At 41.0% G+C, this 27,612-nt stretch overlaps 1 protein-coding gene across 1 annotated transcript; it reads right to left on the bottom strand.

Annotated features, from left to right (window-relative positions):
- Positions 1-2,550: 2,550 nt before the first annotated feature.
- Positions 2,551-27,612, bottom strand: DAPL1 (death associated protein like 1). Its single transcript, XM_055398125.2, has 4 exons — positions 27,487-27,612; positions 16,101-16,188; positions 11,392-11,452; positions 2,551-2,835 (listed from the first exon to the last, which is right to left on the bottom strand). Exons 1-4 carry the CDS (start codon positions 27,542-27,544, stop codon positions 2,719-2,721), a joined length of 324 nt encoding a protein of 107 aa, XP_055254100.1. The 5' UTR covers positions 27,545-27,612; the 3' UTR covers positions 2,551-2,718.

Genomic DNA, 27,612 nt, shown 5'->3' with positions numbered 1-27,612 from the left:
ACTAATCTCCACAGTTAACATATTTCTTTTCCTTTTTTTTTTATTATACATGACTTTATCACCAGTATGTCCCTCACCACTCACTGAGCCATTTGTAGACTTTCCACGTTGGTTTGTTGGCTCACCAATTTCCCTTTGGCCTAAGAGCTTCTAGTGGGCAAGGGCTAGTGTCTTAATCCCCTTGATTGTGCCCAGCTTAGATCCTGTTGAACTGAGATGAAATGAGCTAAATTATCCATCAGTAAACCCTGGGCCTGCACTGGCTGATGTCCCCTCCCCCACTGTGTTGGCTTTTACTGGGCCTTAGATTTAGGGGCTTCTAACCACATGGGGCCACAGCCCATCGCTGCAGGGCTTTTCTTCAGGAGGGAGAGGGAACAGCCCCTGTGGCTTTCCATCACCACAACTTTCTCTTACCAGCCTAGTTCCTCTTCAAGATATTTTCAGTCATTCCAAGACATTCTCTAAGATCATTGATTTTCTTTCAGATCTGGAGTTCACATCAAACTTCTTACTTCCTGTGATTCTGTGATTCAAGTGATTGCCATTGTGGGCCTCGGTTAACGTGTGGTCCTCACTGCCAGTGTCCCTTTGAGCAGCCTCTCTTCCCCTGCAATTCACCTTCTGTTTCGGGACAGAGAGAATGGCACCCTCTTCCCTTTGCACTTCCTTTGGGTGGTTGGCCTTCAGATCACCCTCAGGAAAGGCAAATGTGCAGTGCTGCCTTCTTTGCTTCCCAATTATCTTATCATCCTCCCCAGGTTCCTCCCTGCTGTCATCTAGTCCAAACCTTCAGCTTTTTCTTGAATTTCCTATCCAAGGTTCAGTTTATACCAGCTCTCATTGTTCTCTCCAATTACTATAGTTTTGGTAGCTTCTTGAACAATCATCCCGGTACCACCTTGCTCTCAATAATCTTTAAATGGCTTATTATAAATACAAATATTCATTTTTTCTTCTTCCCAGGATGCCACTGCGGGGGTTAAACTGAGGAGTCAGATGTTCTTACGCTCATATGATCAGGATAAGAAAAGTTGAGTGGCTTGCTTGAGGCTTATGACCTAGTAAGGGTCAGAAGTAGAACCCCAGTTTCCTAAATGAAGTCCACCATTACACCAAGCACTCACCATCTGGTTTATACCGTGCTACTGTCCCTGGGGAAGTGGTGACTGATTTGAACATTTGTGCTTTTATTTGAATTGCAACACTCATTTTTCTGACCATAATCCCAGAGGACTAGGTATTGAGCTAAGCCAACATGGGATGGTTATTACTGTTGTGTTGATTCATGCTGGCACTGACTGGAATTTTGATATTGCCTCAAACAGATCTCCTAATTCTGAAGAAGAACCAAAAATTGCAGGGGAGACAGTGGGGTGTATCGTCACGACTTCTGGGCCTTCACCAGGTGCCTTTGGATTTCCAGAAATCAGAGACAATCTTGGTATCAAGTCATACTCCAAGTGTTGTCAACCTGTAAAGTGATGGAGTGAAGTCCTGACCCCTTCCCTGGGTAAAGAACAATGCTGACTGCTGGATAGCATTATTATTTAGAGGTACAGAATGGTGAACTATGAGTGGCAGCTAACCTCTGTGGGGAAAATGTGGTTGTCCCCCACTGTCACCTAAGGATGTCTTTGGCGATTCATTTGTGAGTATGTGAAGTGTGTGATGGAGGGCAAGAGAGCTAGAGTAGGTTTAACTACAGCAACAGTTTCCCTTTCAGCTTCACCTCCAGTGAAAACCAGCTTCTATACCCTAACCACAATGCCCTGAGCATCAGGAGCCCCCAGTTCCAGAGCATGAACTTTGTAGAGGCCCTGAGCAAATCTGCCGGAGAAGGCACTGGCAACCCACTGCAGTGTTCTTGCCTGGAAAATCCCATGGATGGAGGAGTCTGGTGGGCTGCAGTCCATGGAGTCGCGAAGAGTCGAACACGACTGAGCGACTTCACTTTCCCTTTTCCCTTTCATGCATTGGAGAAGGAAATGGCAACCCACTGCAGTGTTCTTGCCTGGAGAATCCCAGGGATGGAGGAGCCTGGTGGGCTGCCGTCTATGGGGTTGCAGAGAGTTGGACACGACAAAGCTACTTAGCAGCAGCAGAGCAAATCTGCCACTAAAAGTAGAATTCTATTAATACCTTCTAAACTTGATTGCTTTTTAGAAGAGAATATGTCTGAAATAAATCTAATATTTTTGTTTTCCCTCACCAAACCTTCAAGACAAACTATACATTTATGTGGGAAATTAGAAAAGACATTTCACCTCAAGTGAAAATTTGAGCATCTTAAGACAAATGTATCAAAAAGAATCACTGCTCAGGTTTGCACAGAATGCTGGCCTTGCAAAGCTCAGTGCACTGCTCTCTAACCTTTGCCCTCAAGGAGAACTTGCTGTGGGTGGAACCACTCAGGGTCAGCATCAAGAAGAAAAGAGCTTATCTACAGAGGTGGAGTGGAATAGTCCAACATTCTATCTTCTCCACTTATTCAACAAAATTACGCACGCAGTAAACATCAATATGATGCTAACTAGGTCCAAGGATGCATTGGATTTGCAATTTTGAATGTTTTATTATCTGAAGTCAAAAAAGAAGATATAAAAGCTGTTTTATTTACCAAGCAAGTACACTAGGCCTATGAAAAGTGTGGTCCTTTTTTCTAAGCTCTCAGACATTCGAGGCAGTTGGCTAGACGGCTGTGTTTTACGTCCCAGCTTAACATTTTCGAGGCTGCTGAATAATGTAGATCCTTTTCAGTGGAGTGACCTTCTCCAGAGCAGGTCTGGGTTTTTGATGTGCCATGTGCGCTACTGCTGGAAATTTATGGCTGAGCTAGAGGTGAGAAGGAAAGAAAAAAAAAAGCATATTGGATCTTTGGGGTCATAAAGTATTAAAGTAGTAGAAAGCAAAACAGCTGGTCAGAGGAATTTCACAGTTTTGTTTACTTCTTTGATATAATCTCTTTTCCACACCACCTTGAGCACTTTACCCGTGAGTATATGTGTTAATCTGGGTTTTCCCTCACTAGTAAGGTTTTAATTTTTTTAACTATAAAATATATATAATATATAAATAATATATATATGTGCATCTATATATATGTTTTGAAGTGATATTTTTTAAAAATATAAATGGTAAACTGTATCTTCATCAGTTCTCCAATATTAACAATTATTCTGGCACCACTATGCATATACAAAACACAATATGCTAAGAAGGCTACGGGCATATTGGAGAGGGCCTGGGGTGGGGAGAAGGAACCCCTCAGATGTCAAAAGATCAGAAATAAAGAGCCTCTGAAAGAAGTTAGGAAAACTTAGGGTTATTATTTTTTAGATTGAAGCATGTGAAATTTCTGTTTTGGTAGGTAAAAAATAGCCAAATACTGGCTGTTTTGTATGGTTCAACCTAACCATCGTTGTAAAGAGAAAGCCGAGGAGTGACTTAGCTCACTAGTCATCCCTCCAGATGACATTTGTGAGGAAATGCGCCTAAACTAACACACACTGAGACTTCGACAGGAAGAGGAAGCTCATACGGGACAAAGAGGCCTCATGGGATTTACATCAAGGGCAGCATGAGATCATAAAGGATGCCCGGTGCTGGGGCAATTTCAAACACAGTTTTCCTAGGAGGAGAATTTGGACTCAGTGGCCTGCTGGGCCCATTCCACTTGTTGGTTTTCCAGCCCACTGACTCAATATAAAGGAACCTAAAGACACCTTCCTCAGCCAGCAAGGAAGGGATGTCTCAGCTGACTAGGAATTTAATTTATTTCTATTGAACTCAGATGCCCTTGCCTTGACACTCAAGTCAAATAAAAGGGGAGATAAACTGTTCATGACCCCAAACATCACATTGTTCATGGCTTGTTTGGGCTCTTCTAAGTCAGGGAAACATAAGTGCCTTACATGTCTTCTTAAATGTCCCTGGGCACACAGCACTCCCTTTCATGTGAAATTTGACTCCAGAAAGCTCTTTCTTCTTGGTCTTAAAAAATTAAACACACTGGAAAAATACACACTGAAGTGTTAACACTGTTTATCTCTAAGGGATAGAATTATGGGCAATTCCTAGTCTTTTTCTTTGCCTTTGTTTTGCTCAGTGTTTTTTACAACAAGAAGCTACAAGTTATATAATAATTAAACCCAAGGATGGTCTATGCTGACATTCTAGTAGAAAGGAAGAAACATAATTGAGAAAAACACACACACACACACAAACCATAATTGAGGTATTGGTTATAAATATTGCTTTGGAACTTAAAAAAGAGCTGGTAATTTTGGAGGGCCAGATTAATTAACATTGGGCTCCATGACATACAGTTTATAGTGTGGTAAGAGCAGAATGTTTTGTTTTGTTTTTAAGATTAGAACCAAAAGGAAACTTAAGAAGTCACTGACTTCAGTAGTTTTCTTTCAGATTAGGTGTCTTTAGTGTCAACTAAAACAGATGGATTATTTCAGGTTAGCTCTAAATCACATTCAAGAGATTATAGGTAGGAAGATGTAGTACTTAAAGTCAAATGTAAGGTAAAGGAGGGTGAGAAAGGAAATGAACAAGTAGTTCTGATATAATAGAAGTCTGGGCAATTAGCCAAGGTGAGATGGAGCAAGATGACAAGTTGAGACAGAAGAGAGAAAGCCACAGTGTGGATTATTGTTCTAAAGGTGTCAAGAGTGATGATGGGTGGAGGTGTAAAAGGAAAGGGGAGGGAACAGTGTGTAATGACACACCTATTGCTTAATTTGGCACTAACTCATTATTTGATCATTTCCAGGGTTATCTCCACAGTTCAGGGGCTACGTTTCTTTTGTAATTTAAAAAACTGTGATAAAATACACATAACATAAAATTTACTGTTTCATCCATTTTAAGTACAGCATTGAGTACACTTACATTGTTACATAACTATAACTGAGCATGACCCTATGGGGCCTTCCCATGATAGGTCTTCCCGCATATCCTCTGCTTTAACTCCTCTCTGAAGTACCTAGGTAATAGTATTTGATGCACATTTCCTGTGGAGAAGGCGATGGCACCCCACTCCAGTACTCTTGCCTGGAAAATCCCATGGACGGAGGAGCCTGGTGGGCTGCCATCCATGGGGTCGCGAAGAGTTGGACACGACTGAGTGACTTCCCTTTCACTTTTCACTTTCATGCATTGGAGAAGGAAATGGCAATCCACTCCAGTGTTCTTGCCTGGAGAATCCCAGAGACGGGGGAGCCTTGTGGGCTGCCATCTATGGGGTTGCACAGAGTCAGACACTACTGAAGTGACGTAGCAGCAGCAGCAGCACATTTCCTGAAGTATTTTACAGATGTGAAAACCCCTCCACCAAATGGAAGACTTGATGTTAACTACTTGATGACCATGAGTACATAGCCCCAGGCCTCCTGGAGTTTAAGGATTGATGATGTTAACCCCATGATGTCACCTTGCTACCTCACCATCAGCTAACCAGAGAACTGTGCAGAGCTGATCAATACCTTGAGACTCCACCCCCAAACCTGATTTTTAAAAATGCCTTGCCAAAACCTTTGGGGAACTCAGGGCTTTTTTAGGGCATGAGTCACTTGTCTCTTTGCATGGCCCTGCAATAAACCTTTCTCTGCTCTAAACTCTGATGTTTCGGTGTGTTTGGACCCACTGTGCGTCAGGTACACGAACTTGTGCTAACATGGACATCACTACCATCCATTTCCAGAACTTATCCATCATACCAAACTGAAATTTTGTACCCATTAAAGAATAATTCCTCATTATCTCCTCCTCCAGCCTCTGGCAATCATCATTCTACCTTCTATCTCCATGAATTTGACTACCCCAAGAATCTCACGTATGTGGAATCATGCAATATCCCTGAGGTGGGAAGATCCCCTGGAAGAAGGCATGCAACTCACTCCAGTATTCTTGCCTGGAGAATCCCACAGACAGAGGAGACTGGTGGGCTACAGGCCATGGGGTCTCAAAGAGCCAGATACGACTGAAGTGACTTAGCATGCAATACTTGTTCTTTTGTGTCTGGTTTATTTCATTTAGCGTAATATCTTCAAGGTTTATTCATGCTGTAGTATGTGTCAGAATTTCTTTCCTTTTAAAGGTTGAATAATATTCCATTGTATGTCTATAGACCACATTTTGTTTATACATTTATAGGTGGATGGACACTTGGGTGGCTTCCACCTTTTGGCTATTGTGAATAATGCTGCTATACACACTGTTGCGCAAATTTCTCTTCAAATCTCTACTTCCAGTTCTTTCGGGTATATATTGAGAAGTGAATTTATTAGATCACATGGTAATTCTGTATTTAATTTTTTGAGATATATAATATTGTTTTCCATAGTGGCTCTACCATTTTATATTCCCACTGGTAATGCACAAGGGTTGCTGCTGCTAAGTCACTTCAGTCGTGTCCGACTCTGTGCGATCCCACAGACGGCAGTCCACCAGGCTCCCCCGTCCCTGGGATTCTCCAGGCAAGAATACTGGAGTGGGTTGCCATTTCCTTCTCCAATAATGCACAAGGGTTAGGGGTTACCTTTTAACTAAGGCATTTAACTGAGGTTCTAAGAGCTCTGCTCAATGGCTTCTCCAAAGAGGAATGACACAGGTCAGAATGAATGGGAGACTGCCCCTGGGGGCTGTTGGCCATCTGTGAACTGGCCTGGTAAATTTTAGAGGGAAAAGAAATCAACAGGACTGAGAATATAGTGGAAATAATCCTGCCAAGGATAATAACCTTAGAGGAACCACTCATGATTATTAAATTACAAATGTACAAGTTTGGGAGGGTCAGGGCTTTATAGCAATGCATGAAAATACAACAAGAGAGCTGAGTTCTTTTTCTCAAATACTTCACCCCCTCAATCAGGGGCACTCTAAAGTAGAAAGACTTGGGGGTTGTGGGTAGAGAGCCTATAAAGGGTCTACCTTCAGAACTGATGAAATGGTAAGTAATCAACCCTTAAATGCCCTAACTCTTTGTTGCAGATTTTATATAAATGGAGATAGGAACATTTTTGTAGTCAAGTCTTACCCTAAAATAAGTAGGAATAGCTTTCCAAACTACAAACATCTGAGCTTTAGTCTGGCATCTTAACTTTGGGGCTGCTTTGGATTTTTCATTATTAGTCTTTGTAAAATGATAGGATTTGTAGAATGAAAGGTGTTTTTCTGACTCATTAAGGTAAAAGAAACTAGGGTAACTCCGTAAGAGAAAGAATTCAAGGCCAGTATGTATGTAAGGATTCTGCCTGGCTGCAACTCCATCCCATAAGGGGCAAAATATTGGACTTGAAAAGCAGATCAGTAGAAACTTCCACATTGAGAATGTACCTTCCTCTTGGGTAGTTGTGACCTCAGAACCTGTATTTTTCACTTCAGAGAAAAAGTCAAAGAAGTATATTAAAAAGTCTTTATGATTACAGCTGTGAAAGAAATTCTAGAAGCAAGAAACTCAGTGGAAGGTTTTGTGTTAGAGCCTGAAGTCAGGTGGTATTAGCAGACTGGCAGCTCATCCATTCATCTTTCCAGGGTGTTAACTTCCAACTTGAATGTTGGCACTTAGATTTCTACACCCCATTACGCAAAGTGCTTAAACAAAACATTCAGTCGATGAAATTCAAGGATTTTCCTATGGTGATGTTAATCCACAGAACAAGAGAAACCTTTTTAGATTTGCAGATGCCTTTGATGGCTTCCTCTTCCCTGGGATCCCATTTCCCATACATCTCACTCTGGGCCTGGTGACACAGCTGGCAGCTTGAAAAGTGGCCCCAATTCAACCAGGCTTCAACATTCCACCCACATCCACACTATAACCCAACCCCATTACTAATGGCTTAACTGGATACTTTTCTGTTGGGAGAAGCTTCACAACTATTGCCAAACTTACTTCCGTGACTATCCAGAGAATTAACATCTTTGGCAGTACCATTCTCTCTTATTCTTTGCCTTAAAACAATTAAGTAAATGAGCAATCATAATCTCAGAGTGGCTTCTAAAAGGTCAAAAACCTCTAGGGAGTAGGTGGAACTTGGTCTAAGACCAGATCTCCCAGATTTTTAGCTTGGAGCGCTTATATAACCTGTCTTCTGCAGGAATAAACACGTTGCATGGCCCATCACTGGGCAACATGAATTCTTTCATTATTTACGGCTGAAACAGGTAGGAAGGACTGGCAAGAGAGGGAGAGAGAGGAGGAGGAAGGTCATGAGGTCTGTGTGGGGATGAGTGGGTGAAAGAGTGGGAGAGAAAATTTTAGGTTTCTTTCCACTTTGTTATTGTTTGGTCACTAAGGCGTATCTGACTCTTGAGACCCCGTGGACTGTTGCCTTCCAGGGTCCTCTGACCATGGGATTTTCCAGGCAAGAATCCTGGAGTAGGTTGCCACTTTCTTCTCCGGGGGATCTTCCTGACTCAGGGATTGAACCCACGTCTCCTGCATTGGCAGGTGGGTTCTTTACTACTGAGCCACCAGGGAAGCCCTACTTTCCACTTCAGTTCAGTCGCTCAGTCGTGACCAACCCTTTGCGACCCCATGAATCACAGCACACCAGGCAGATCTGTACAATTCCAACCTTTGGGAATTGTTTTCCATTCTCCCACATCTTAAATCTAGGTTGGTTTTAAAAGGGTATACAGACATGAACAGTATATGGATAGAAATTTCCTGCCATGGTTGAATTGTTGATGAGATCCTATGAGTAGGGCTGTAACTCTCACTGTTTTGGACTCTTAAGTTCTTAAACTGGCATGAGAATTAACACAGGTTCTAGTAACTAGAAATAATTCTAGCTGAGGGCATGAATGAAAGCTAATAAATGCATAGTCTATGACCCTCATTATTACTACAATATTTCTTCTGGCCAATTATGTATGGTTAGATCTTCATGACAATACGGATTGTTGGGGGAGTCATCATAATGCAGGTGAAAATTTATTAGCAAAAATCTACATCTCTGTATTTTTGTCTTTTTTTGTATTAGGCTGTTTATTAATAATCATACAGTTTTTACACTAAAAAATTACAGAATAATTTATCTACAGTAAAATATTTGCCCTCTTCAGTGTTCAGTTCTATGGATTTTCTTAAGTGCATACAGTCTGTGAGCACCACCACAATCAAGATATAGAACCTTTCTATCACTTCAAAATTCCCTCCTGTCACTTTGCGGTCAACTCCGTCTACTCTCTGGCAACCACTGATCTCAGCAGATCTATTTTTTAAAAGGCATTGTTCTTCCTACCTCAGGTTGACCTTTATTATGAAATCCTATTACACTTCAGGTTGAATTATGGATTTATGGAAAAATTTTCTTAGCTGTAAGGGAACACGTGGATCCCACCAACCTCCATATTCAATACAGTGACTTAGGGTAATCTTGGGACTCTCTTATTGGTCTCTTATCCTTTGCCTGGATTCCAAGTGATGCTCTATAGGACATCTCCCCCAGGGAATAGAAGCTAACCCCTCCCGAGGGCTAAGTGTGTCTGGCACTGTGCTGAGTCCTTTGCACATGTTATATAACCTCATTTTATTTTCACATCTCTGTGAAGTGGATACTGTGAATCACATTCCTATTTACAGATAAGGGAATAGAAGCACAGAAAAGTGAAGCAACCTGACTAAAGACATGCATCTACCAAGTGACAGAGCCAGCATAGGACCCAGGTACCTGATATCTGATGCCAGAAACTGTTGTAATCAGTAATATACACAGTGCCACACAGTACACATTGAGCTAAGTGTTAAAGGGTTTTAAAAACATATAGTTACTGTTAAAAATATTTGTAACAGCACACCATCTGTGTTTTCTTATGATTTCAAAATATAACTTATTGCTGTTGTTATTTGATTATTTTATCTTTGGAATACAGAGGTGCTATTTTTAACTGGCAGGGAAAGAGTCCTCTATGCCATAGACATATACATATATGTCTATTAAAAAACAGTGAAGACTCCAGCATCATAGCTAAAGTACAGCATAATTGACCTTTACTGACCACTCTCTTTAAACACTTTATTTTGGGTTAACATATTTTAGAGGAATGTATCTATTCCACTCAATTCCACTTACTGTGGACATCTCTTGCCCCTGAGGATGAGGTGTTTGGACAACAGGAGCCAGAGAATGCAAGAGGCAGATCACCATCCATCCCTGCCCTTCTTCTAAAGTCAGGAAGGCAAAGAGTCATTTATGACTTGCCCTCTGATCTACCTGATGGGAGAACCACACCCCACCATGTGAGAAGGCTCTGTAGCTATGGTCTATCGTCAAGATCTTATCTGGTACTACTACCTGCCTCATGGGCTTCAGACATAACTTTCCATTTCACTGTCATGAAACGGATGCTACTAATCAGAGCAGAGAGTGCAGACAGGTTTCTCTGTGTCAGGTACTGTTCTAAGAGATTCCTGTGTGTGAATCTCATTGATTCCACACAACAACCATCTCTTCCTTATCCTCATCTTAAAAATGACAAATCAGAGGTACAAGATCAATAACTTGCTCAAGGCTTTAAAGACAGCAAGAGGAGAAGCCAGTACCAAAGAGAGGTCCCAGAAGTTTAGCCGCACAATTTCCATTCTAATCTATTAATATTTCAGACCCCTGATGTTGGCAATAACAGCAAGTCTTCCTTCTACAAAGGACACTCAGTCCTGTACCTTCAATATATGTTAGGGTAACAGAAATAGCGGTTCTTCAATGCCTGAATTCAGTGCATCCACCTCCTCCCTAGGAGTAAAATAAGGATCCTTACTCGGATCACTTACAACATTTAAAAACAAACTATTGAACCCAAAATTAAACCACCATCTACTCAGGAAGAACTTTCTGAGTTTCCTGAGCTACTTAGAAAGAATTCAAGATACAGATATAAAAATAGCATTGGTCAACCACCTTTATAAATAGACTTTATTAGATAAAGCCAGCCAGTGCCCAGCCTTCCTCCAGTCTAAAATTGGGCAACCCTCCACCCATCCTAGCCTCAAATCAAACATTTCCGTATGGGAAAGCAGAACTGGGGAGGAAGGTCAAAAAGGGCTGAATTCCCAGTATACAGTTTGCCTTATTTAGAGCAACATGCCAAGGTCTCCAGGAAATAAGTGGATGGCAACGTAAAGTTCTGCCAATTTGGCAGCATCATGATTCTTGCTTAATTTCCTATCTTATTTTTGAAATGATTTATTAAAGAGACGCTTTTCCCATCAAAACTACTCTGTGTTCCTTGAACTGAAAGCAGATTCTTTCACCGGGACATCAAACCTCTGAGTTGGAAAAAATTCCAGTCATCAGCTCATTCACCCACGTAGCATGATCAGCTAGGTGAAAACTGGCTGGGAGTGTCACATGATCTGCCTCACTCATGGCTCACCTTCTCCAGCGTATCATTCAGGGCATCCATCGTCTGTATTTTGGCAACATTTGCAATGGCACTGTGAAGAAGAAAAGAAACCTCATATAGAAACAGCAACTTTCCCACTTAAGAAGCTGAATGATCGTATAGACGGTTTTCTACTTGGTCTTTAAGCTTTCATGCTACTTGGCTACTTCTGGAAGATTAAAAAAAAAAACGCTGCTCTGTGTGACCATGAATTACAAGCTTTGCAGGCCAAGTTATTATAATTTTTATCATAGTAATATTTATTAATATTTAAAAATTTTTTCTTCTAAGTAGAATATACATGCAGAAAAGTGCACATATTATCAACATATAGGTTGGTGAATATTTAAGACTTGTAGCACTAGTCAAACTAGCTGCCCTTAAGATAATCACTACCCTGCCTTCAGTTCAGTTCAGTTCAGTCGCTCAGTCGTGTCCGACTCTCCGCGACCCCATGAATCACAGCACGCCAGGCCTCCCTGTCCATCACCAACTCCCGGAGTTCACTCAAACTCACGTCCATCGAGTCGGTGATGCCATCCAGCCATCTCATTCTCTGTCGTCCCCATCTCCTCCTACCCCCAATCCCTCCTAGCATGACTCTTTTAGTTCTGACTTTGTACATCATAAAATGCACCGCATAGCAGGTACTCTTCTGTGTCTGACTTCTCTTCTCAGGCCAAGTTATTTTGTAGGAGAGTTTCAACAAGGGATGAGCTTCCAGTGTAATTTCTTGAAGGAACTCTGCTCTTGACCTATTTTGTGTGTGTGTGTGTTGGTTAGTAGAAGTTATTCAGTTTCAGTTCAGTTCAGTTGCTCAGTCGTGACCGACTCTTTGCGATCCCATGAATCACAGCACACCAGGCCTCCCGGTCCATCACCAACTCCCGGAGTTCACTCAAACTCATGTCCATCGAGTCGGTAATGCCATCCAGCCATCTCATTCTCTGTCGTCCCCGTCTCCTCCCACCCCCAATCCTTCCCAGCATCAGAGTCTTTTCCAGTGAGTCAACTTGTCGCATGAGGTGGTCAAAGTATTGGAGTTTCAGTTTAGCATCAGTCCTTCCAATGAACACCCAGGATTGATCTCCTTTAGAATGGACTGGCTGGATCTCCTTGCAGTATAAGGGACTCTCAAGAGTCTTCTCCAGCACCACAGTTCAAAAGCATCAATTCTTTGGTAATCAGCTTTCTTCACAGTCCAACTCTCACATCCATACATGACCACGGGAAAAACCATAGCCTTGACTAGACGGACCTTGGTTGGCAAAGTAATATCTCTGCTTTTTAATATACTGTCTAGGTTGGTCATAACTTTCCTTCCAAGGAGTAAGCGTCTTTTAATTTCATGGCTGGAATCAGCATCCGCAGTGGAGGAAAGGAAAATAAATTTGATGATGCTTGGGAATTTATTTTCTATGATATATTTTTCAAAAGCTGTTTTCCTAGACTATATAAGGAGAGATATTTGTCCATGAAAAGGAATCAATCATATCTGTGCAAACATGAAGTGGATATGAAGAACAGAGGTGACTTCATGGGGAAGCTGGGGAAGCTCCAGGGCCTCTCACTGTGCAGCCTCCTTCCAAGGGGGCCCTAACCATCTCATATTTATAATTTTATACTGTTTTTCCTTCAAATGGCCTCCCAATTCTATAAGCTTCGAGTCCCACATACCTATATCTATCCCTAGTAAATAGCGCATGAGAGCTACTTCTAGCTGTTTAGGTTCTGCAGTAGTCCAATTCTCATCTTTTAATGACTATTAGAAAACAATTCAGAGAAGGAAATGGCAACCCACTCCAGTGTTCTTGCCTGGACAATCCCAGGGACAGAAGAGCCTGGTGGGCTGCCGTCTATGAGGTCACCCAGAGTCAGACACGACTGAAGTGACTTAGCAGCAGCAGTAGCAGAAAACAATTGTATTTTTAAACAGGGTTCCACTCACCACTTTATAACTCTCTAGGCAACTCCTTCTCATAATGTCCACTTGATGTTCAGATTAACAGTAAGTCCCATTTGCTGAGAGAAATGAATGACTTGTCCACTGGCTGCCAACTAGAAGGCCATTTTCAAGTTATGACTCTTTAGTTCCTGAGTCCCTGGCCTAAGCATGATAACGAGGCACTAAACAGAGATTATGCTTGAGTCAGATTTTAACATCAGGATAGGCTTTCAAAGTTAACCAGCTGACAATTCAATGACAGTCTGGTGTCATTTACAGACATTTCTCTATTCTAGGAACTGTCCTAGATGCTGGGTCAGGAGATAAATAATATGTGACTCTCACTCTTGAGGACTTAGAGCTTTGTTTTCACTATGTGGTGATTATTTTCTGATTCAGAAGAAACAAACACTCAGTGCCAAAGGGGCAAATATTTAAAAATTGAGCTATCACTGACATAAAGATTACATTAGTTTCAGGTGTACAACATAATTATTTGATACTGTATATACTGCAAAATGACCACAATAAGTCTAGTTAATATTTCTCACCATATATAGTTAAATATTTTTTCTTATAATGAGAAGTTTTAAGGTTTATTCTCTTAGCAACTTACAAATATACAATACAGTGTCATTAACTATTCTTGTCTAATTCAATGAAACATTGAGCCATACCACGTAGGGCCACCCAAGATGGAGGGGTCATAGTGGGAGATGGTGAAGGACAGGGAAGTCTGGTGTGCTGCAGTCCATAGGGTCACAAAGAGTAGGACACGACTGAGCAACACCAAAATCATTAAGCATAGTCACTATGCTGTACATTGTATCTGCATGGCTTATTTATTTTATAAATGGAAGTTTGTACCTGAGGATCCCCTTCACCCATTTCCTACCCCACCCCAGCTTTTGCAACTGCTCTTCTGCTCTCTGTACCTAAGAGCTTGAGATTTTTGCTGCTGTTGTCCTGGGTTTTTTTCTTCTTAGATTTCTCATACAAGATAGATCACATGTTAATTGTCTTTCTCTGTTTGACTTATGTCATTTAGTATAATGCCTTCCAGGTCCATCCATATTGTTACAAGTGGTAAGACTTCCTTCTTTTATATGGCTGAAAAATATTCTTCTGTGTGTGGGGGTGTGTGTGTGCGCACATATGTGTATGTATGTAGGTATCACATTTTAAAAAATCCTTTTATCCATTAATGGACACTTGGGTTTCTTCCATATCTTGGCTACTATAATAATGCTGCAATAAATGTGGGAGTGTGCATATCTTTTCAAGTTAATGTTTCCATTGTCCTCAGGTAAATATTCAGAAGTAGAATAGCTGGATCATATGGTAGTTTTAGTTTTAATTTTTGAGGAAACTCCACACTGCTTTCCATAGTGGTTATATTAGAAACTAAGAAACGGGAGGAGAAGGGGACGACAGAGAATGAGATGGCTGGATGGCATCACTGACTCTGTGGACATGAGTTTGAGGGAACTCCGGGAGTTGGTGATGGACAGGGCGGCCTGGCGAGCTGTGAACTGAACTGAAGAATGCACAAATGTTCCCTTTTCTCCATATCCTTGCCACAGTTCGTTATTTTTTGACTTTATGGTAATAGCCATTCTGACAGATGTAAGGTGATATTTCATTGTAGTTTTGATTTACATCTTCTCCCTGATAATAATGTTGAGCATCTTTTCATGTACCTGTTGGTTATCTGATTCTTCTTTGGGAAAATGTCTGCTCAAATCTTCTGTCCATTTTAAAACTGGTGTGTTTGCTTTTTGGCTACTGAATTGTATGAATTCTTTATGTATGAGATAGAGTATTTCATTTTAAAGTAGAAAAACCCTCAAAAAAAATTCTTTCCAGAAATCAAGAAGAAAATTTTTAAAGTGATCTAAAAAGTAATTTTATATGGAAAAAATTTCCGAGAAATTCCATAGCCTATTTCCTTCCACATGTTCTTTCTGAGACTGTTACCATTTTAACTGTTAAGCACATATCTGAGCATCTTCTAATTCACCCCTTTTGAATTACTCGTGAACTCACCTACGGAAATTAGTAGTCTCTGAAATGCCCCTATTTGGAAGAGCTAATTTCATATGCTTCTTTTTGAAGGCACCATTTTCCTTACCCAAGGGATAGAGGGGCTGGGCCATTTGTACAAGAGATCCAGCCCATGGCTCTTTGCTTAGCTCTGAGCAAAGCGCAGTGTGTCAAGGTTACCCAGGAAGGAATTCAGGGAGAAAACAAAGTCAGTATCCAAACGCCTTTTGGCTGTGCCACATATAGTGGCCATTATTTTCTAAATAATTGAGTGAGGAATTTGAAATAAACAAACAAGAAAGCATTTATTTTTAATTCAGGAGATTTGCTTCAGCAGAAAGCGTATTACAAAAACAAGGGCAGCTTAGAGACAGTAGTGCTTTAAAGGCTAAGGTGAAAATAAGATACAGAGATGTTGAGTCCAGTTCTGATGCATTCAGGACTGTGATTTTTAATAGCAGGCAGTTAGGCTGTCTGCAGAGAGGAGGAGGTTGGGCAGAGAGAGTCTCCAGAGGGTAGTTACCTCCCCCATCCCTTTCCCCTCCCATCTTGACCCCCACTCCGCCCCACCCCACCCCTGCCTCTAACTTTGGTTAGCAAGTGCCTGGGGAGCCTTGGTTTGCCCTAAGATACAGCAAAACCTCTGACTCTTGGCAGTAGAGTTACCTAAAACTCGAGAGGAAGAAGGAAAAGAAATGAAGCCGTCTCCTACCTTGTTTTCTCTAACCCTGTTTTCTTGGTGTGTCTCTCCAAGATGCCAATTTCCTGTTTTTTGGAAATTCGCTTTCCTCCAGCTTTTACTGTAAACAAAGAAGCATCAGCACAGGAGTCATGGTTAGGGCAGCAAGAGAAAGTTGCTTTTATTATTCAAAGTATGAATTGACATTTGAAGAATTTCAGAACTTTTTGAAGAGCTGAACTTTTATCTAAACATAATAAAAAAAGTACCTTGAGCTAATGTTACAGAAGAAAAAAAATTCAATCAAACAAAGTGGGAAGCAGAGAAGGGCTGAGGTTTTGGCTTGTTTGTGTTCAGAGAGGGGGAACTAAGGCTAAAAAAAAGCAGTGGTGTTTATACCTTCGATTTGGGAGGAGAGGAGGAGATGGGGACAACAGAGAATGAGATGGCCGGATGGCATCACCGACTCGATGGACATGAGTTTGAGTGAACTCCGGGAGTTGGTGATGGACAGGGAGGCCTGGCGTGCTGTGATTCATGGGGTCGTGGAGAGTCAGACACGACTGAGCTACTGAACTGAACAATGCACTCCCTTAGGCATTTCACTGAAAAACATTTTTTCTTATTATCAAGTCAATTACATTCTTCATGATAGCAACTGACAATTACAGTGTGACCGTCCTGTTTTCCCACAAGATTAAAGTGCAAGGCTTGCAAATTTTTTAATCCAACCAAAGCTTTCAAAAGCTAGATTGGAGAATGAGCCAAAAGTCAGGGCATGTGGTGATAACAGGCAGTTAATTCAAGAGAGATGCTTCTGATCCCACCAGATAGATACCCACCTTCCATCCCAGACCTCAAACCTCCGATGTTGGAGGAGCTCAGATGTTCTAATGAGTAATTAAAATGCATTAATAATCCTGCCGTTCAAGAGATCAATTAGTGTTAATTAGGCTACAGATGACCTAACAGCAATTCAAGTGTTTAACAATGTCAGATGAAATCAACTTGAAAAGGAACAACCCATTTCATATTGTGAGTCAAAGCAAATACTTTTTTCTGTTCCCAGGAAATTTGCACATTTGAAATCTGACAAGCTCAAATGATAAAAAACTAAATGGACATTGATTTGTTTGAACCTGTTAATTCTTTTTATGGAAATGTTAGATTGGCAATTTTCTAAAACTGGCTTCAATAAAGCGAAAAATAGGAAAACCTCTTCTTTTTCTTAATGCCCTCATGAATTAATTTCACTTTTCTTTTAAAACTATTAATTTTTTGACTATGTAATATACATTCATAAAGCACACAATTCAAAAATCATGGAAAGGTCTCTTCTACGATTATTTTTAGGTCTCCAGTCATGTCCCTAAATACTGCTAATGTTAACAAGTTTCCTATGTATTCATCCATAGACATTCTATACACATACCTATATATATTTTTAATGGCAGCATACATTTTCTACATCTTGTTTATTTATATTTTTCATTCAGTCATGCACTTTGGAGTAAGTTCCCTATCTGTGTGTGTGTATATATATATATATACACACACACACATATATATGTAAAAAGAGAACGTCTTTTTTTTAACATCTGCTTCAAAATTTCATTATATGGACATTTTATATGTACTTAACCAGTTTTCAAATATTGGACATTTTAGATGTCTCATGGATGGAGGAGCCTGGTAGGCTGCAGTCTGTGGGATCGCTAATGGTCGGACACGACTGAGCGACTTCACTTTCACTTTTCACTTTCACACATTGGAGAAGGAAATGGCAACCCACTCCAGTGTTCTTGCTTGGAGAATCCCAGGGACGGGGGAGCCTGGTGGGCTTCCGTCTAAGGGGTCACACAGAGTCGGACACGACTGAAGTGACTCAGCAGCAGCAATCCATTACTATCAAAAACAATGCTGTAATGAATATCCTTTTCATGTACATAGTTTTGCACAAATGCAAGTATATCCATGGGATAAATTCCTAGAAGTGATCTTGTTAATACTTAAGAGTATGTGCCTTTGTAATTTTGTTCAATCTCATCAAATTATCCTTCACAGGAGTTGCACTAGGTTACAATCTCACTAGCTACAATGACAGTGACTGTTTCCCTATACCTCAAGCAACAATGTGAACTAGAAAATATTTGGTTTCATCAACCAATAAGAAAAAGAAAGGTAATTTGCATTTCTTATATTTTATTGAAAGTTGAGCTTATTTCTATGTTTCAGAAGGCAGTTGTATTTTCTTTTTAAAGACTGTTTACATTTTTGGCCTGTTTGTCCTGTTGGCCTTCTGTTCCATTAATCTCTGTTTATATGCTGTTACAACTTTAAGGATTGTAACTTTATATTTTAATTGATAGTCTTTCTTTGCTATATTTACTTTGCAGAATTTTATTAGCTATTCTTATTTATTTTTCCATATGAACTTTTGAATCAGTTTGTCAATTCCCACCAAAAATATCCTGCTGGTAGTCTTTTAATGGTCTTGCTTTAGATTTATAGATTTAAAAAAAAATCTTATTTATTTATTTTTGGCTGTGCTGGCTCTTCCTTGCTGTGTGGGCTTTTCTCCAGTTGTGGCAAGAGGGAACTACTCTTTGGTTGTGGAGCGCAGGCTTCTCGCTGAGGAGCACTTGCTCTACAGCAGAAGCTCCCTAGTTGTGGTGCGTGGGCTTAGTCAGCCGATCGGAGCTTCCTGGATCAGGGATCAAACTCATGCCTCCTGCATTGACAGGTGGCTTCTTTACCACTGAACCATTGGGAAGCCCTTAAATGATTTTTAAAGGGAAAATTCATATCTTCACATCCTGGTTGCTCTCTTTTCAAGAACATGGTATGCTTTTCCATTTTTTACATCCTCTTTTGGGTCCCTCAGTAACTTGTTCACATAAATCTTACACATTTATTATTAGGTTTATTCCCTAAGCATTTTCTCTTTGTTGTTGTTGCAATTGTAAAGAGGGTCTATTCTTCCATTATAGCTCTCACGGATTGTTGTTCTTATATTAATATCACTGATTTATATCCATATCTTATTGAAATCCCTTATTGTTTATAGTATTTTTGTTGATTCACTTTTATTTTCCAGGTTAAAAGTTACATAATCTGCAAACAATATAATATTATTTCGTCTAGAATAATATTAAATAGTGGTCATGATGGACATCTTTGTCATCCTAATTTTTTAAGGGATTGTTTTTAGTGTTTTCCCATTAAGTATAATGTGTACTTAGTTGGATATACACACAAACACATATCTGTAATATATATACCTATTCAAATACATTTCTTTTATTGTATTAAGGAAATATCCTATTACCGTTTCATTGGCTTAAAAAATTACAAAGACATGTTGAATTTGACTAGATGTCCTTTTATAATTCATGTATATGATCATATGGTTTTTCTCCTTAATGTGGTTAATTATGTTAATAGATAAAAATTTTATAAGTATATACTAATGAATAGTTTACTATCAAACCATTCTTGTGTTCATGGAATAAACTCTTCTTGGTCATTTTGAGTAACTAAGTTTTTTTAAATTGATAATAAAAGCATATCACTATACTTTTATAATACTGGATATAGTATAGTCCAGGGGAAAAAAATGTCCTGTGTTTACACACACACACGTGTGTGTGTTAGTCACTCAGTTGTGTCTGACTCTTTGCAACCTGATAGACTGTGTAGCCCACCAGGCTCCTCTATCCATGGCAAGAATACTGGAGTGGGTTGTCATTCCCTCCTCCAGGGGAATCTTCCCAAGCCAGGGATTGAAACTGGGTATCCTGCATTGAGGTGGATTCTGTATTGTCTGAGCCACCAGGCTCTGCTTTAAATTCACACACACACACACACACACAGCATACAGAATAATCAGCGACAGAAATGGAAATGATGTGGAAACACCTTTTGAATAGCCATGGGAAATAGAGATGAAATAAACTGAGGGTGCCCTTTCCTGGAGACTGCTTGAGGAGAGTATGCCTCTGTGTGAAGGGTGTTGTTCACAGCACTGCTCTCTCTTGTACCAAGAAGAATCAAATCACAATAGCTCCCAACCTAGAGCCTGGGTCTTCAGTACCCCTCAGTAGTATCTTTCATTCTTCTTATGACAAACGCTTTTTAAACATGGAGTGTTGTAAATAGTTTCCTATTAGTATTCCTTTTGTTTTCTCTGTTATGGTTTTTACATGTTTTCTTCCTCGGATTATTATTGCCAACTTCAGAAGCACACTTGTTATAGTTAAAATGAGCACTAGTTTAAACTGAGAACTCTAGAATGTCGAGGTCTGCGCTGCTCATTTGAAAGGACGTGGACAGTCTAGACAATGTCCAGAGGAGAGTGACCAGAGAGGAGAAGCCGCTGTGTCACTCTGGAAAGACAACTTCTGAGGAAGCAGAGGCACAAGGGAAACTTACGGTGTCATTTTCAAGGATTTTAGAGGCTGTCTTATGGAGGAGGCCTGGTTTCCTGGTGAGGGAATGTTATTAGGGTCAGAGAACTCTACCCTGCCTGAGCTCCGTGACCTTGGGCAAGATACTTAAACTCCTCTGTGGCACAGTTTCTGCATCCTTCAAAAGGGAATAATACTGATTGTGTGGGTTGTCCTAGAAAATAGAGGTAACAGAAGCACCTGGTACATGGGAGGCACTTAATAATTAGTAGTTATTATTATTTACATTTGTTTTTCCAGAGGAGAGAATGGAAACCAAAGAGCAAAAGTTCCTGAAAGGCAGAGCCTGGCTGCATGTACTGTTTTATTCAAAGTGAAGTAGACTGCATAGTACAATAATATGTTCTCTGGCCCCACAGTGTGCTAAAAAGAAGTGCATCTGCCACGAATAGTTTAGAAGGATTTTGGAGAATTCAGTAGAAGTTAACTAGGTGGTTTTTACTGTAATGTCTTTAATGTGATTCTAACTATTCCCATCTAGCTACAAAAGAAAATCTATCATGTTCCCTCCCTTTCGAAAGAATACAGTGCACTTAGAAAAGCAAATGCCAAAAAAAGAAAAAGAAAAAAAAATGTAAAGAGAATGCAAACATGGGAGTTCTTCATTCTTCAGAACAATAAAAGAGAGACATTTGAGGGGAAATTAAAAATCCTCTCATGACAGATCCTAGAGTTTGTCACACAGAGTGAAGTAAGTCAGAAAGAGTAAAAGAAATATTGTGCATTAATGCATATATAAGGAATCTAGAAAAATGGTATAGATGAACCTCTCTGTAGAGCAAGAATAGAGATGCAAACGTAAAGAACAAATGCTAGGACATGGCGGGGGGAAAGGGGATGAACTGGGAAATCGATGTTGATACATATGCACCGTCATGTGTAACACAGACAGTGGGAACCTGCTGTATACTGCAGGGAGCGCAGCTTGGTGCTCTGTGATGACCTGGAGGGGTGAGTGTGGGATGGGGTGGGATGGGGTGGGGTGGGGTGGGGTGAGGTGAGGCAGGGGGGGAGGTCCAAGAGGGAGGGGATATATGTATACATATGGCTGATTCACTTCATTGTACAGCAGCAACTAACACAATTTGCAAAGCAGCTATAACCAATTTTGAAAAAATTCTTCTCACAAGATTCTTACTTTCATCCAGGAGTCTTTGAATCTATCCAGGGCTGTGGGCTCTGAGTGATTTAGGAAGCATAAGTCAACCACACCTTGGATTTTCAGAGTACAGTTCTTGTACCAAACTTGTTCTGATAAGTAATCTCACTTGGTCAGCAATGTACAGTAGAAAGAAGCAGAGGAGGATCCTTCCACACTATAGATGGATACACTGAGATACACAGTAAGGCTCTTACTACACTGGGGTGATTGAACCAGATGGAACCTTGTGGGAGGGTCATCTTCAAAATTTTGCAGGGAATACTGTTGACACCTCCTGGATCTCCCTGGATCTAGACAAGCCTTTTTTTTTTTTAAGCTGTTATTGCTTTTTATTTTTGTTCATTTTCTTTTTGGTTGAGCTGTATGGCTTGCTGGAGAAGGCAATAGCAACCCACTCCAGTACTCTTGCCTGGAAAATCCCATGGACAGAGGAGCCTGGTGGGCTGCAGTCCACGGGGTCACGAAGAGTCAGACACAACTGAGAGACTTCACTTTCACTTTTCACTTTCATGCATTGGAGAAGGAAATGGCAACCCACTCCAGTGTTCTTGCCTGGAGAAACCCAGGGACGGGGGAGCCTTGTGGGCTGCCGTCTATGGGGTCGCACAGAGTTGGACACGACTGAAGCGACTTAGCAGCAACAACAGTAGCAGTGCGGCTTGCTGGAACTTAGTTCTCCAACCAGGAATTGAACCCACAACCTCAGCAGTAAAAGATCAGAGTTCTAACCACTGGACCACCAGGGAATTCCCTAAACAAGCCATTTTAAAAAAACATTTGCAACCAACATTTGCAATCAGATTCTTGCCAGTTTTGTTTAAACTAGTTGGTCTAACTCATGGGACCTCAAAGTCTCACTATAACTAAATTCAGTTCAGTTCAGTTCAGTCGCTCAGTCATGTCCGACTCTCCGCGACCCCATGAATCACAGCACACCAGGCCTCCCTGTCCATCACCAAATCCCGGAGTTCACTCAAACTCATGTCCACAGAGTCGGTGATGCCATCTAGCCATCTCCTTCTCTGTCGTCCCCTTCTCCTCCCGCCCCCAACCTTTCCCAGCATCAGAGTCTTTTCCAGTGAGTCAACTCGTCGCATGAGGTGGCCAAAGTATTGCAGTTTCAGCTTCAGTCCTTCCAGTGAACACCCAGGATTGATCTCCTTTAGAATGGACTGGTTGGATCTCCTTGCGGTACAAGGGACTCCCAAGAGTCTTCTCCAACACCACAGTTCAAAAGCATCAATTCTTTGGCGATCAACTTTCTTCACAGTCCAACTCTCACATCCGTACATTACCACAGGAAAAACCATAGCCTTAACTAGACGGATCTTGGTTGGCAAAGTAATGTCTCTGCTTTTTAATATACTATCTAGGTTGGTCATAACTTTCCTTCCAAGGAGTAAGCGTCTTTTAATTTCATGGCTGCAATCAGCATCTGCAGTGATTTTGGAGCCTAAAAAAATAAAGTCTGATACTGTTTCCACTGTTTTTCCATCTATTTCCCATGAAGTGATGGGACCAGATGCCAGGATCTTTGTTTTCTGAATATTGAGCTTCAAGCCAAATTAGGTCAATTAAATTTGTAATTATTTATGTAATTCCATGTTTGGGACTATAATGTCTTTTGAACCTTTGTAGAACGACCAACTACAATTGGGCAAAGTACAAAATGAACTGATTTAACATTTTAACAGGACTTTGAATACAAATATATTCGAATACAAGACTTCAGGTCCTTTTAATAAGCAAAATGAACTAGAGATTTTTAAAGAATATAAGAGAGAGCTGATTTTTTTTAATAGTTTCATTAGAAAACCTACATTGATGTGGAGAAAACAAAATTTTGATTTCCTGTCTATGACTAAGTGTTATACTTTTGTGGTCACTTTCGTAGTTTTATGGATTTTTGTAGTTTTCAAAAGTGGACCCTTGAGTTTAGAATGCTATACAATAATTTTCCAATTAAGATTTTCGATGCATTTTGCATCTTGTTTGGTAGAGTGTAGATAAAGAAAGACAAACCTCCAAGAAAAACTGAGCTTCTTTCCTTCAATAATCAGTGGAGAATGTGTGTGAAAAAGATGGCCACCATGAAGGGTGGGCAAACTCTGCCTTGTGACTTAGAACTTTCATTTGAACATTTTAATTTAAAAGTCAGATGTTTGCAAAACACTTCTTTTGCTTTCACAGCTGAGTTTGTGGTAAATTCTAAACTATCCATCAAAAGACCCGCATCAGGAATAGCTCATGAAGCAAGGGGAGAGGGCTTGGCATGGGTCCATTTAACTGTCCATCTCTGCACCCTTGCTCTCCAGCTGTGTGGCACTGAGCATATCCCTTGACCTTGCTAACTTTCAGTTTGCTTCTCTGTGAAACAGGGATGTGGGAACATCGTTGGTTTGCAGGGTTGATTTCGTCTAGAAGGCTCCGTGGAGTGCCAGGCACACAGGGATAAGTGAAAAGCAGCTGTTCTTGTCATCAAACCCCTGCCCTGTGATGTGTGGGGTAGTGGTCTCGTAACCTCTCTGTCAAACCTCACAGGTCAACTCCCAGAAGTTGATATGAACAGACTGGAGTCGATAGAATTAAGCCTCTAGTGTTTGCTTTTTTAAAAAAATCATACTGGCCCTTCTTCAGCTATGATTTATTCCCCATTTTCTGTTTAAGTTTAACCCTAGGGGATACATGGGGCTTCCCTGGTAGCTCAGATGGTAAAGAGTCTGTCTGCAATGCAGGAGACTGGGGTTCAATCCCTGGGTTGGGAAGATTTCCTGGAGGAGGAAATGGCAAACTATTCCAATGTTCTTGCCTGGGAAATCCCTTGTACAGAGGCACCTGGAGAATCCCATGGATAGAGGAGCCTGGTAGGCTACAGTCCATGGAGTCGTAAGAGTCAGACATGACTTAGTGACGAAACACGCATGCAGGGGATACATTCCCTAAACTTCCCTCTCTCTTGAATGAGTCAGTAAATGGTTTCTCTCTGGGGGTTCAGCAGTGGCCCCCTTTGATGGCTCTGATTCGTTTGCCTTACGCCAAATAAAAAAAATGTGAGTGATACAGAAAACTCACGAACTGCTGCTCTTTCTCGTTCAATATGTATGTCCTTAGCTTCCTTAGATTACCTCCTACTCACACAGTAGGCTGTTCATGTAATGGAGTTCTTATAAAACTGAGAGTGAGGCAAATCAAAACAGCAGAAAACCAAAAGCTAAGCTTCCTAGAGCCCAGGCCACCTCATGTTTAATGTAGTCTTGTTTCACAACATAAATAAGCAGGGCTCACAGAGGTGCCGTATATTATATAACAGACATGAAAGGAAAAACCACTACACACTTGCCGCATAGGTGGGAAAGAGTTGTAGCTGGCTGGCTTTTGAGTGGATTTATTTTTAACTGTGATGGGGCAGGCACGATGTTCTTTCCCATTGCAATTTTCTTCTGTTCTGATGATTGCAGTAGTTTCTACCGCCTCCCTCAAACAACTGGAGGTCTTGCCATGGAAGAAAATCATTTCTTGTGACAGCTATGAGTTTTCCCAGGCCTATACTTTACAGGGATTAACATTCATATCTGGGTACCTTACATGGGTTATCTCTTTTAATAGTCATAACAACCTTACAATATCAATGTTATTTATTACCGCTTCCATGGACAGAGGAATCTGGTGGGCTACAGTCCACGGAGTCACAAAGAGTCAGACATGACTGAGCATGCATGCATACACCCCTCTGTTTTAGAGATAAGAAAACGGAGGCTCAGCCATGTGGAAGGGAAGCAGGGCTTAAATCTAGGACTGACTGGTTCCAAAGGCCATGTCAGACCTTTCCACTTTATCATGTCTGCATCCTACTTTCTGGGGCCTATCTATTGCTTATAAAACTCAGGTGAAATTTAATGGAATTCTGGCAATGAATTATTTTTGTTCTATAAAAAAAATTTTGTGTGGTAGCAATCTGGTTCACAGATTTTAGTAGACAAACTATGTAGTAGACAAGCTGAAGGATGAGGCTTTCTTGTTCCCTTCTTCTCAGCAGGGAGGAAAAAGTCTGCCTTCATCTCCATTCTAATTATCCCAAACCTCTTATCTGTAGTGTCACAGTTCATAATAATTAATTGTCATGCCAGAGGCATTGTGACATGCTTGATGGCGTCATGGTGTGCTATGTACACAGAGTAATTAGCAATCATTAGCAGTGGGGACAAAAGGTTCCTGGTGGTTTCATTCACATTTTTATTTGCTTGAGTTTATCTCTGTGTTCTTTGTGCATAAATGTCATTTAGCAAATCAGGCATTAGCTGAACTGTTTTATGAAGGATTGGGTTGGAAGTTGCAGGAAGAGAATGATGTCTTCTTTTGTCCTTAGGTAGAAACTTCTAAGTGAGTCCTTCCAGGTAGGACTTCCTGGTGGCTTAGATGGTAAAGCATCTGCCTACAATGAGGGAGACTCGGTTCAACCCCTTTTGTTGGGAAGATCTCCTGGAGATGGAAATGGCAACCCACTGCAGTATTCTTGCCTAGAAAATCCTATGGACGGAGGAGCCTGGCAGGCTATAGTTGCAAAGAGTCAGACATGACTGAGCGACTTCACTTTCACTTTCAAAAACTTCTAATAATTGACATCGATAGTTCTTGATCGTTAGTTAGCATCCTTAACTTTAAATGTAGATAATGTTAATTATTCCTAAATCCAATGACAAATATAAAAAGTCAGGAGTCTGCCACAAGAGAACATGACAGGGTGCCAAGATATGTAAACTCAGAATGAGTGTAAAAATTCTGACTCTTTTTTGGCTGGGCTGCCCACCAGAAAGTCACTGAGCCTTGTGTCAGCTTTTGATGCTTTGTGAAGATTATACCTGCCATTGTCCTCTGCAGCAAAGATGACTGAAATAACCTTGGCTTAGAAGAACCAAAGAATGATACCAACAAATAAATTTTGTTATTTGGAGAAAGGCAAGAACAAAGCAGTTGAGCTTGTGAGATCATTCTCAAGGGAAAAAATGAGAAAGGCAATAGAAAGAACATCAAACTGGCTAAAAATAGGCCTGACTGCCTCAGCCAATCTATATGAACATATGGTTAAGCACAATACAAATAATTTCCATATTCCAGATAATTGATATAAATAGCATACTTAAAAAAAAAAAGAACTGTGGATCCTTTGTAAAATACCTCGATAGCTACCTTTTCCAGTCAGCCCCTGCCAGGCTCATATCCTGTTTTAAAACTGCTCCTCAGCTTGGTGACAGACAAAAGACATTACTGATAATAACGCTGCCCAACCCCAGACCTGAGGAGGGTGAGAGAAACTGCGCTGATGTCTGCTGTGCGGAAGCTGGTTTGCCTGGGCACCAAGTCAGATAATGTATAGGCGTCTTGGAGAGACTGAGTCTAGAAGCTGGAACCTCTCGGGAGGAAGGTTTCCATGAGCAGTAAATCACCTCCTGGGTGTGGACGGGTCGTTACAAACCTATAGCCAGAGAGGGAAGGTCCAAGCTCTCCACCTGTTCCTTTCTACAAGTGCCCAATCCCTTGTGCTCTCATAGAACATTAGGCTTTAATTCAACCAAACCGGGGCCTGTTAAGTCCCCAGATGGTTTTCATACATAAGCCTAAAAGGATCCAAGACAGAAGAGGAAATCAGTTTGCAGGAAGTTAAACTAACACGGGAGACAGAGAGCCTTGGCTCTGTTGGGGTATCTCTGTTGAAGGCACTGATGGAAAGGGGCAGTGGCAGCAGCAGAGGGGCCTTGCTATCTGCAGGGCAGAGGGCAAGTGGGCAGCCTACCTGCAGGAGGATGCCCCCCTTTCAGTGGGGAGAGCTGAACTTGCACTTCATTTGCCATAGTGCGTGCCAAGGCCAGTGGCAGCGCCGGTGCTCTGGAGGCTGAGTGCCAGCTGCTGCAGCCGCCCC

The sequence above is a fragment of the Moschus berezovskii genome, chromosome 2 (assembly GCF_049115385.1).
Source record: "Moschus berezovskii isolate FMDL1 chromosome 2, NW_MosBer_1.0, whole genome shotgun sequence".
Lineage (NCBI taxonomy): Eukaryota > Metazoa > Chordata > Mammalia > Artiodactyla > Moschidae > Moschus > Moschus berezovskii.
The sequence above is the reverse complement of the archived record's forward strand: the minus strand, read 5'-3'. Positions and strand labels throughout refer to the sequence as shown.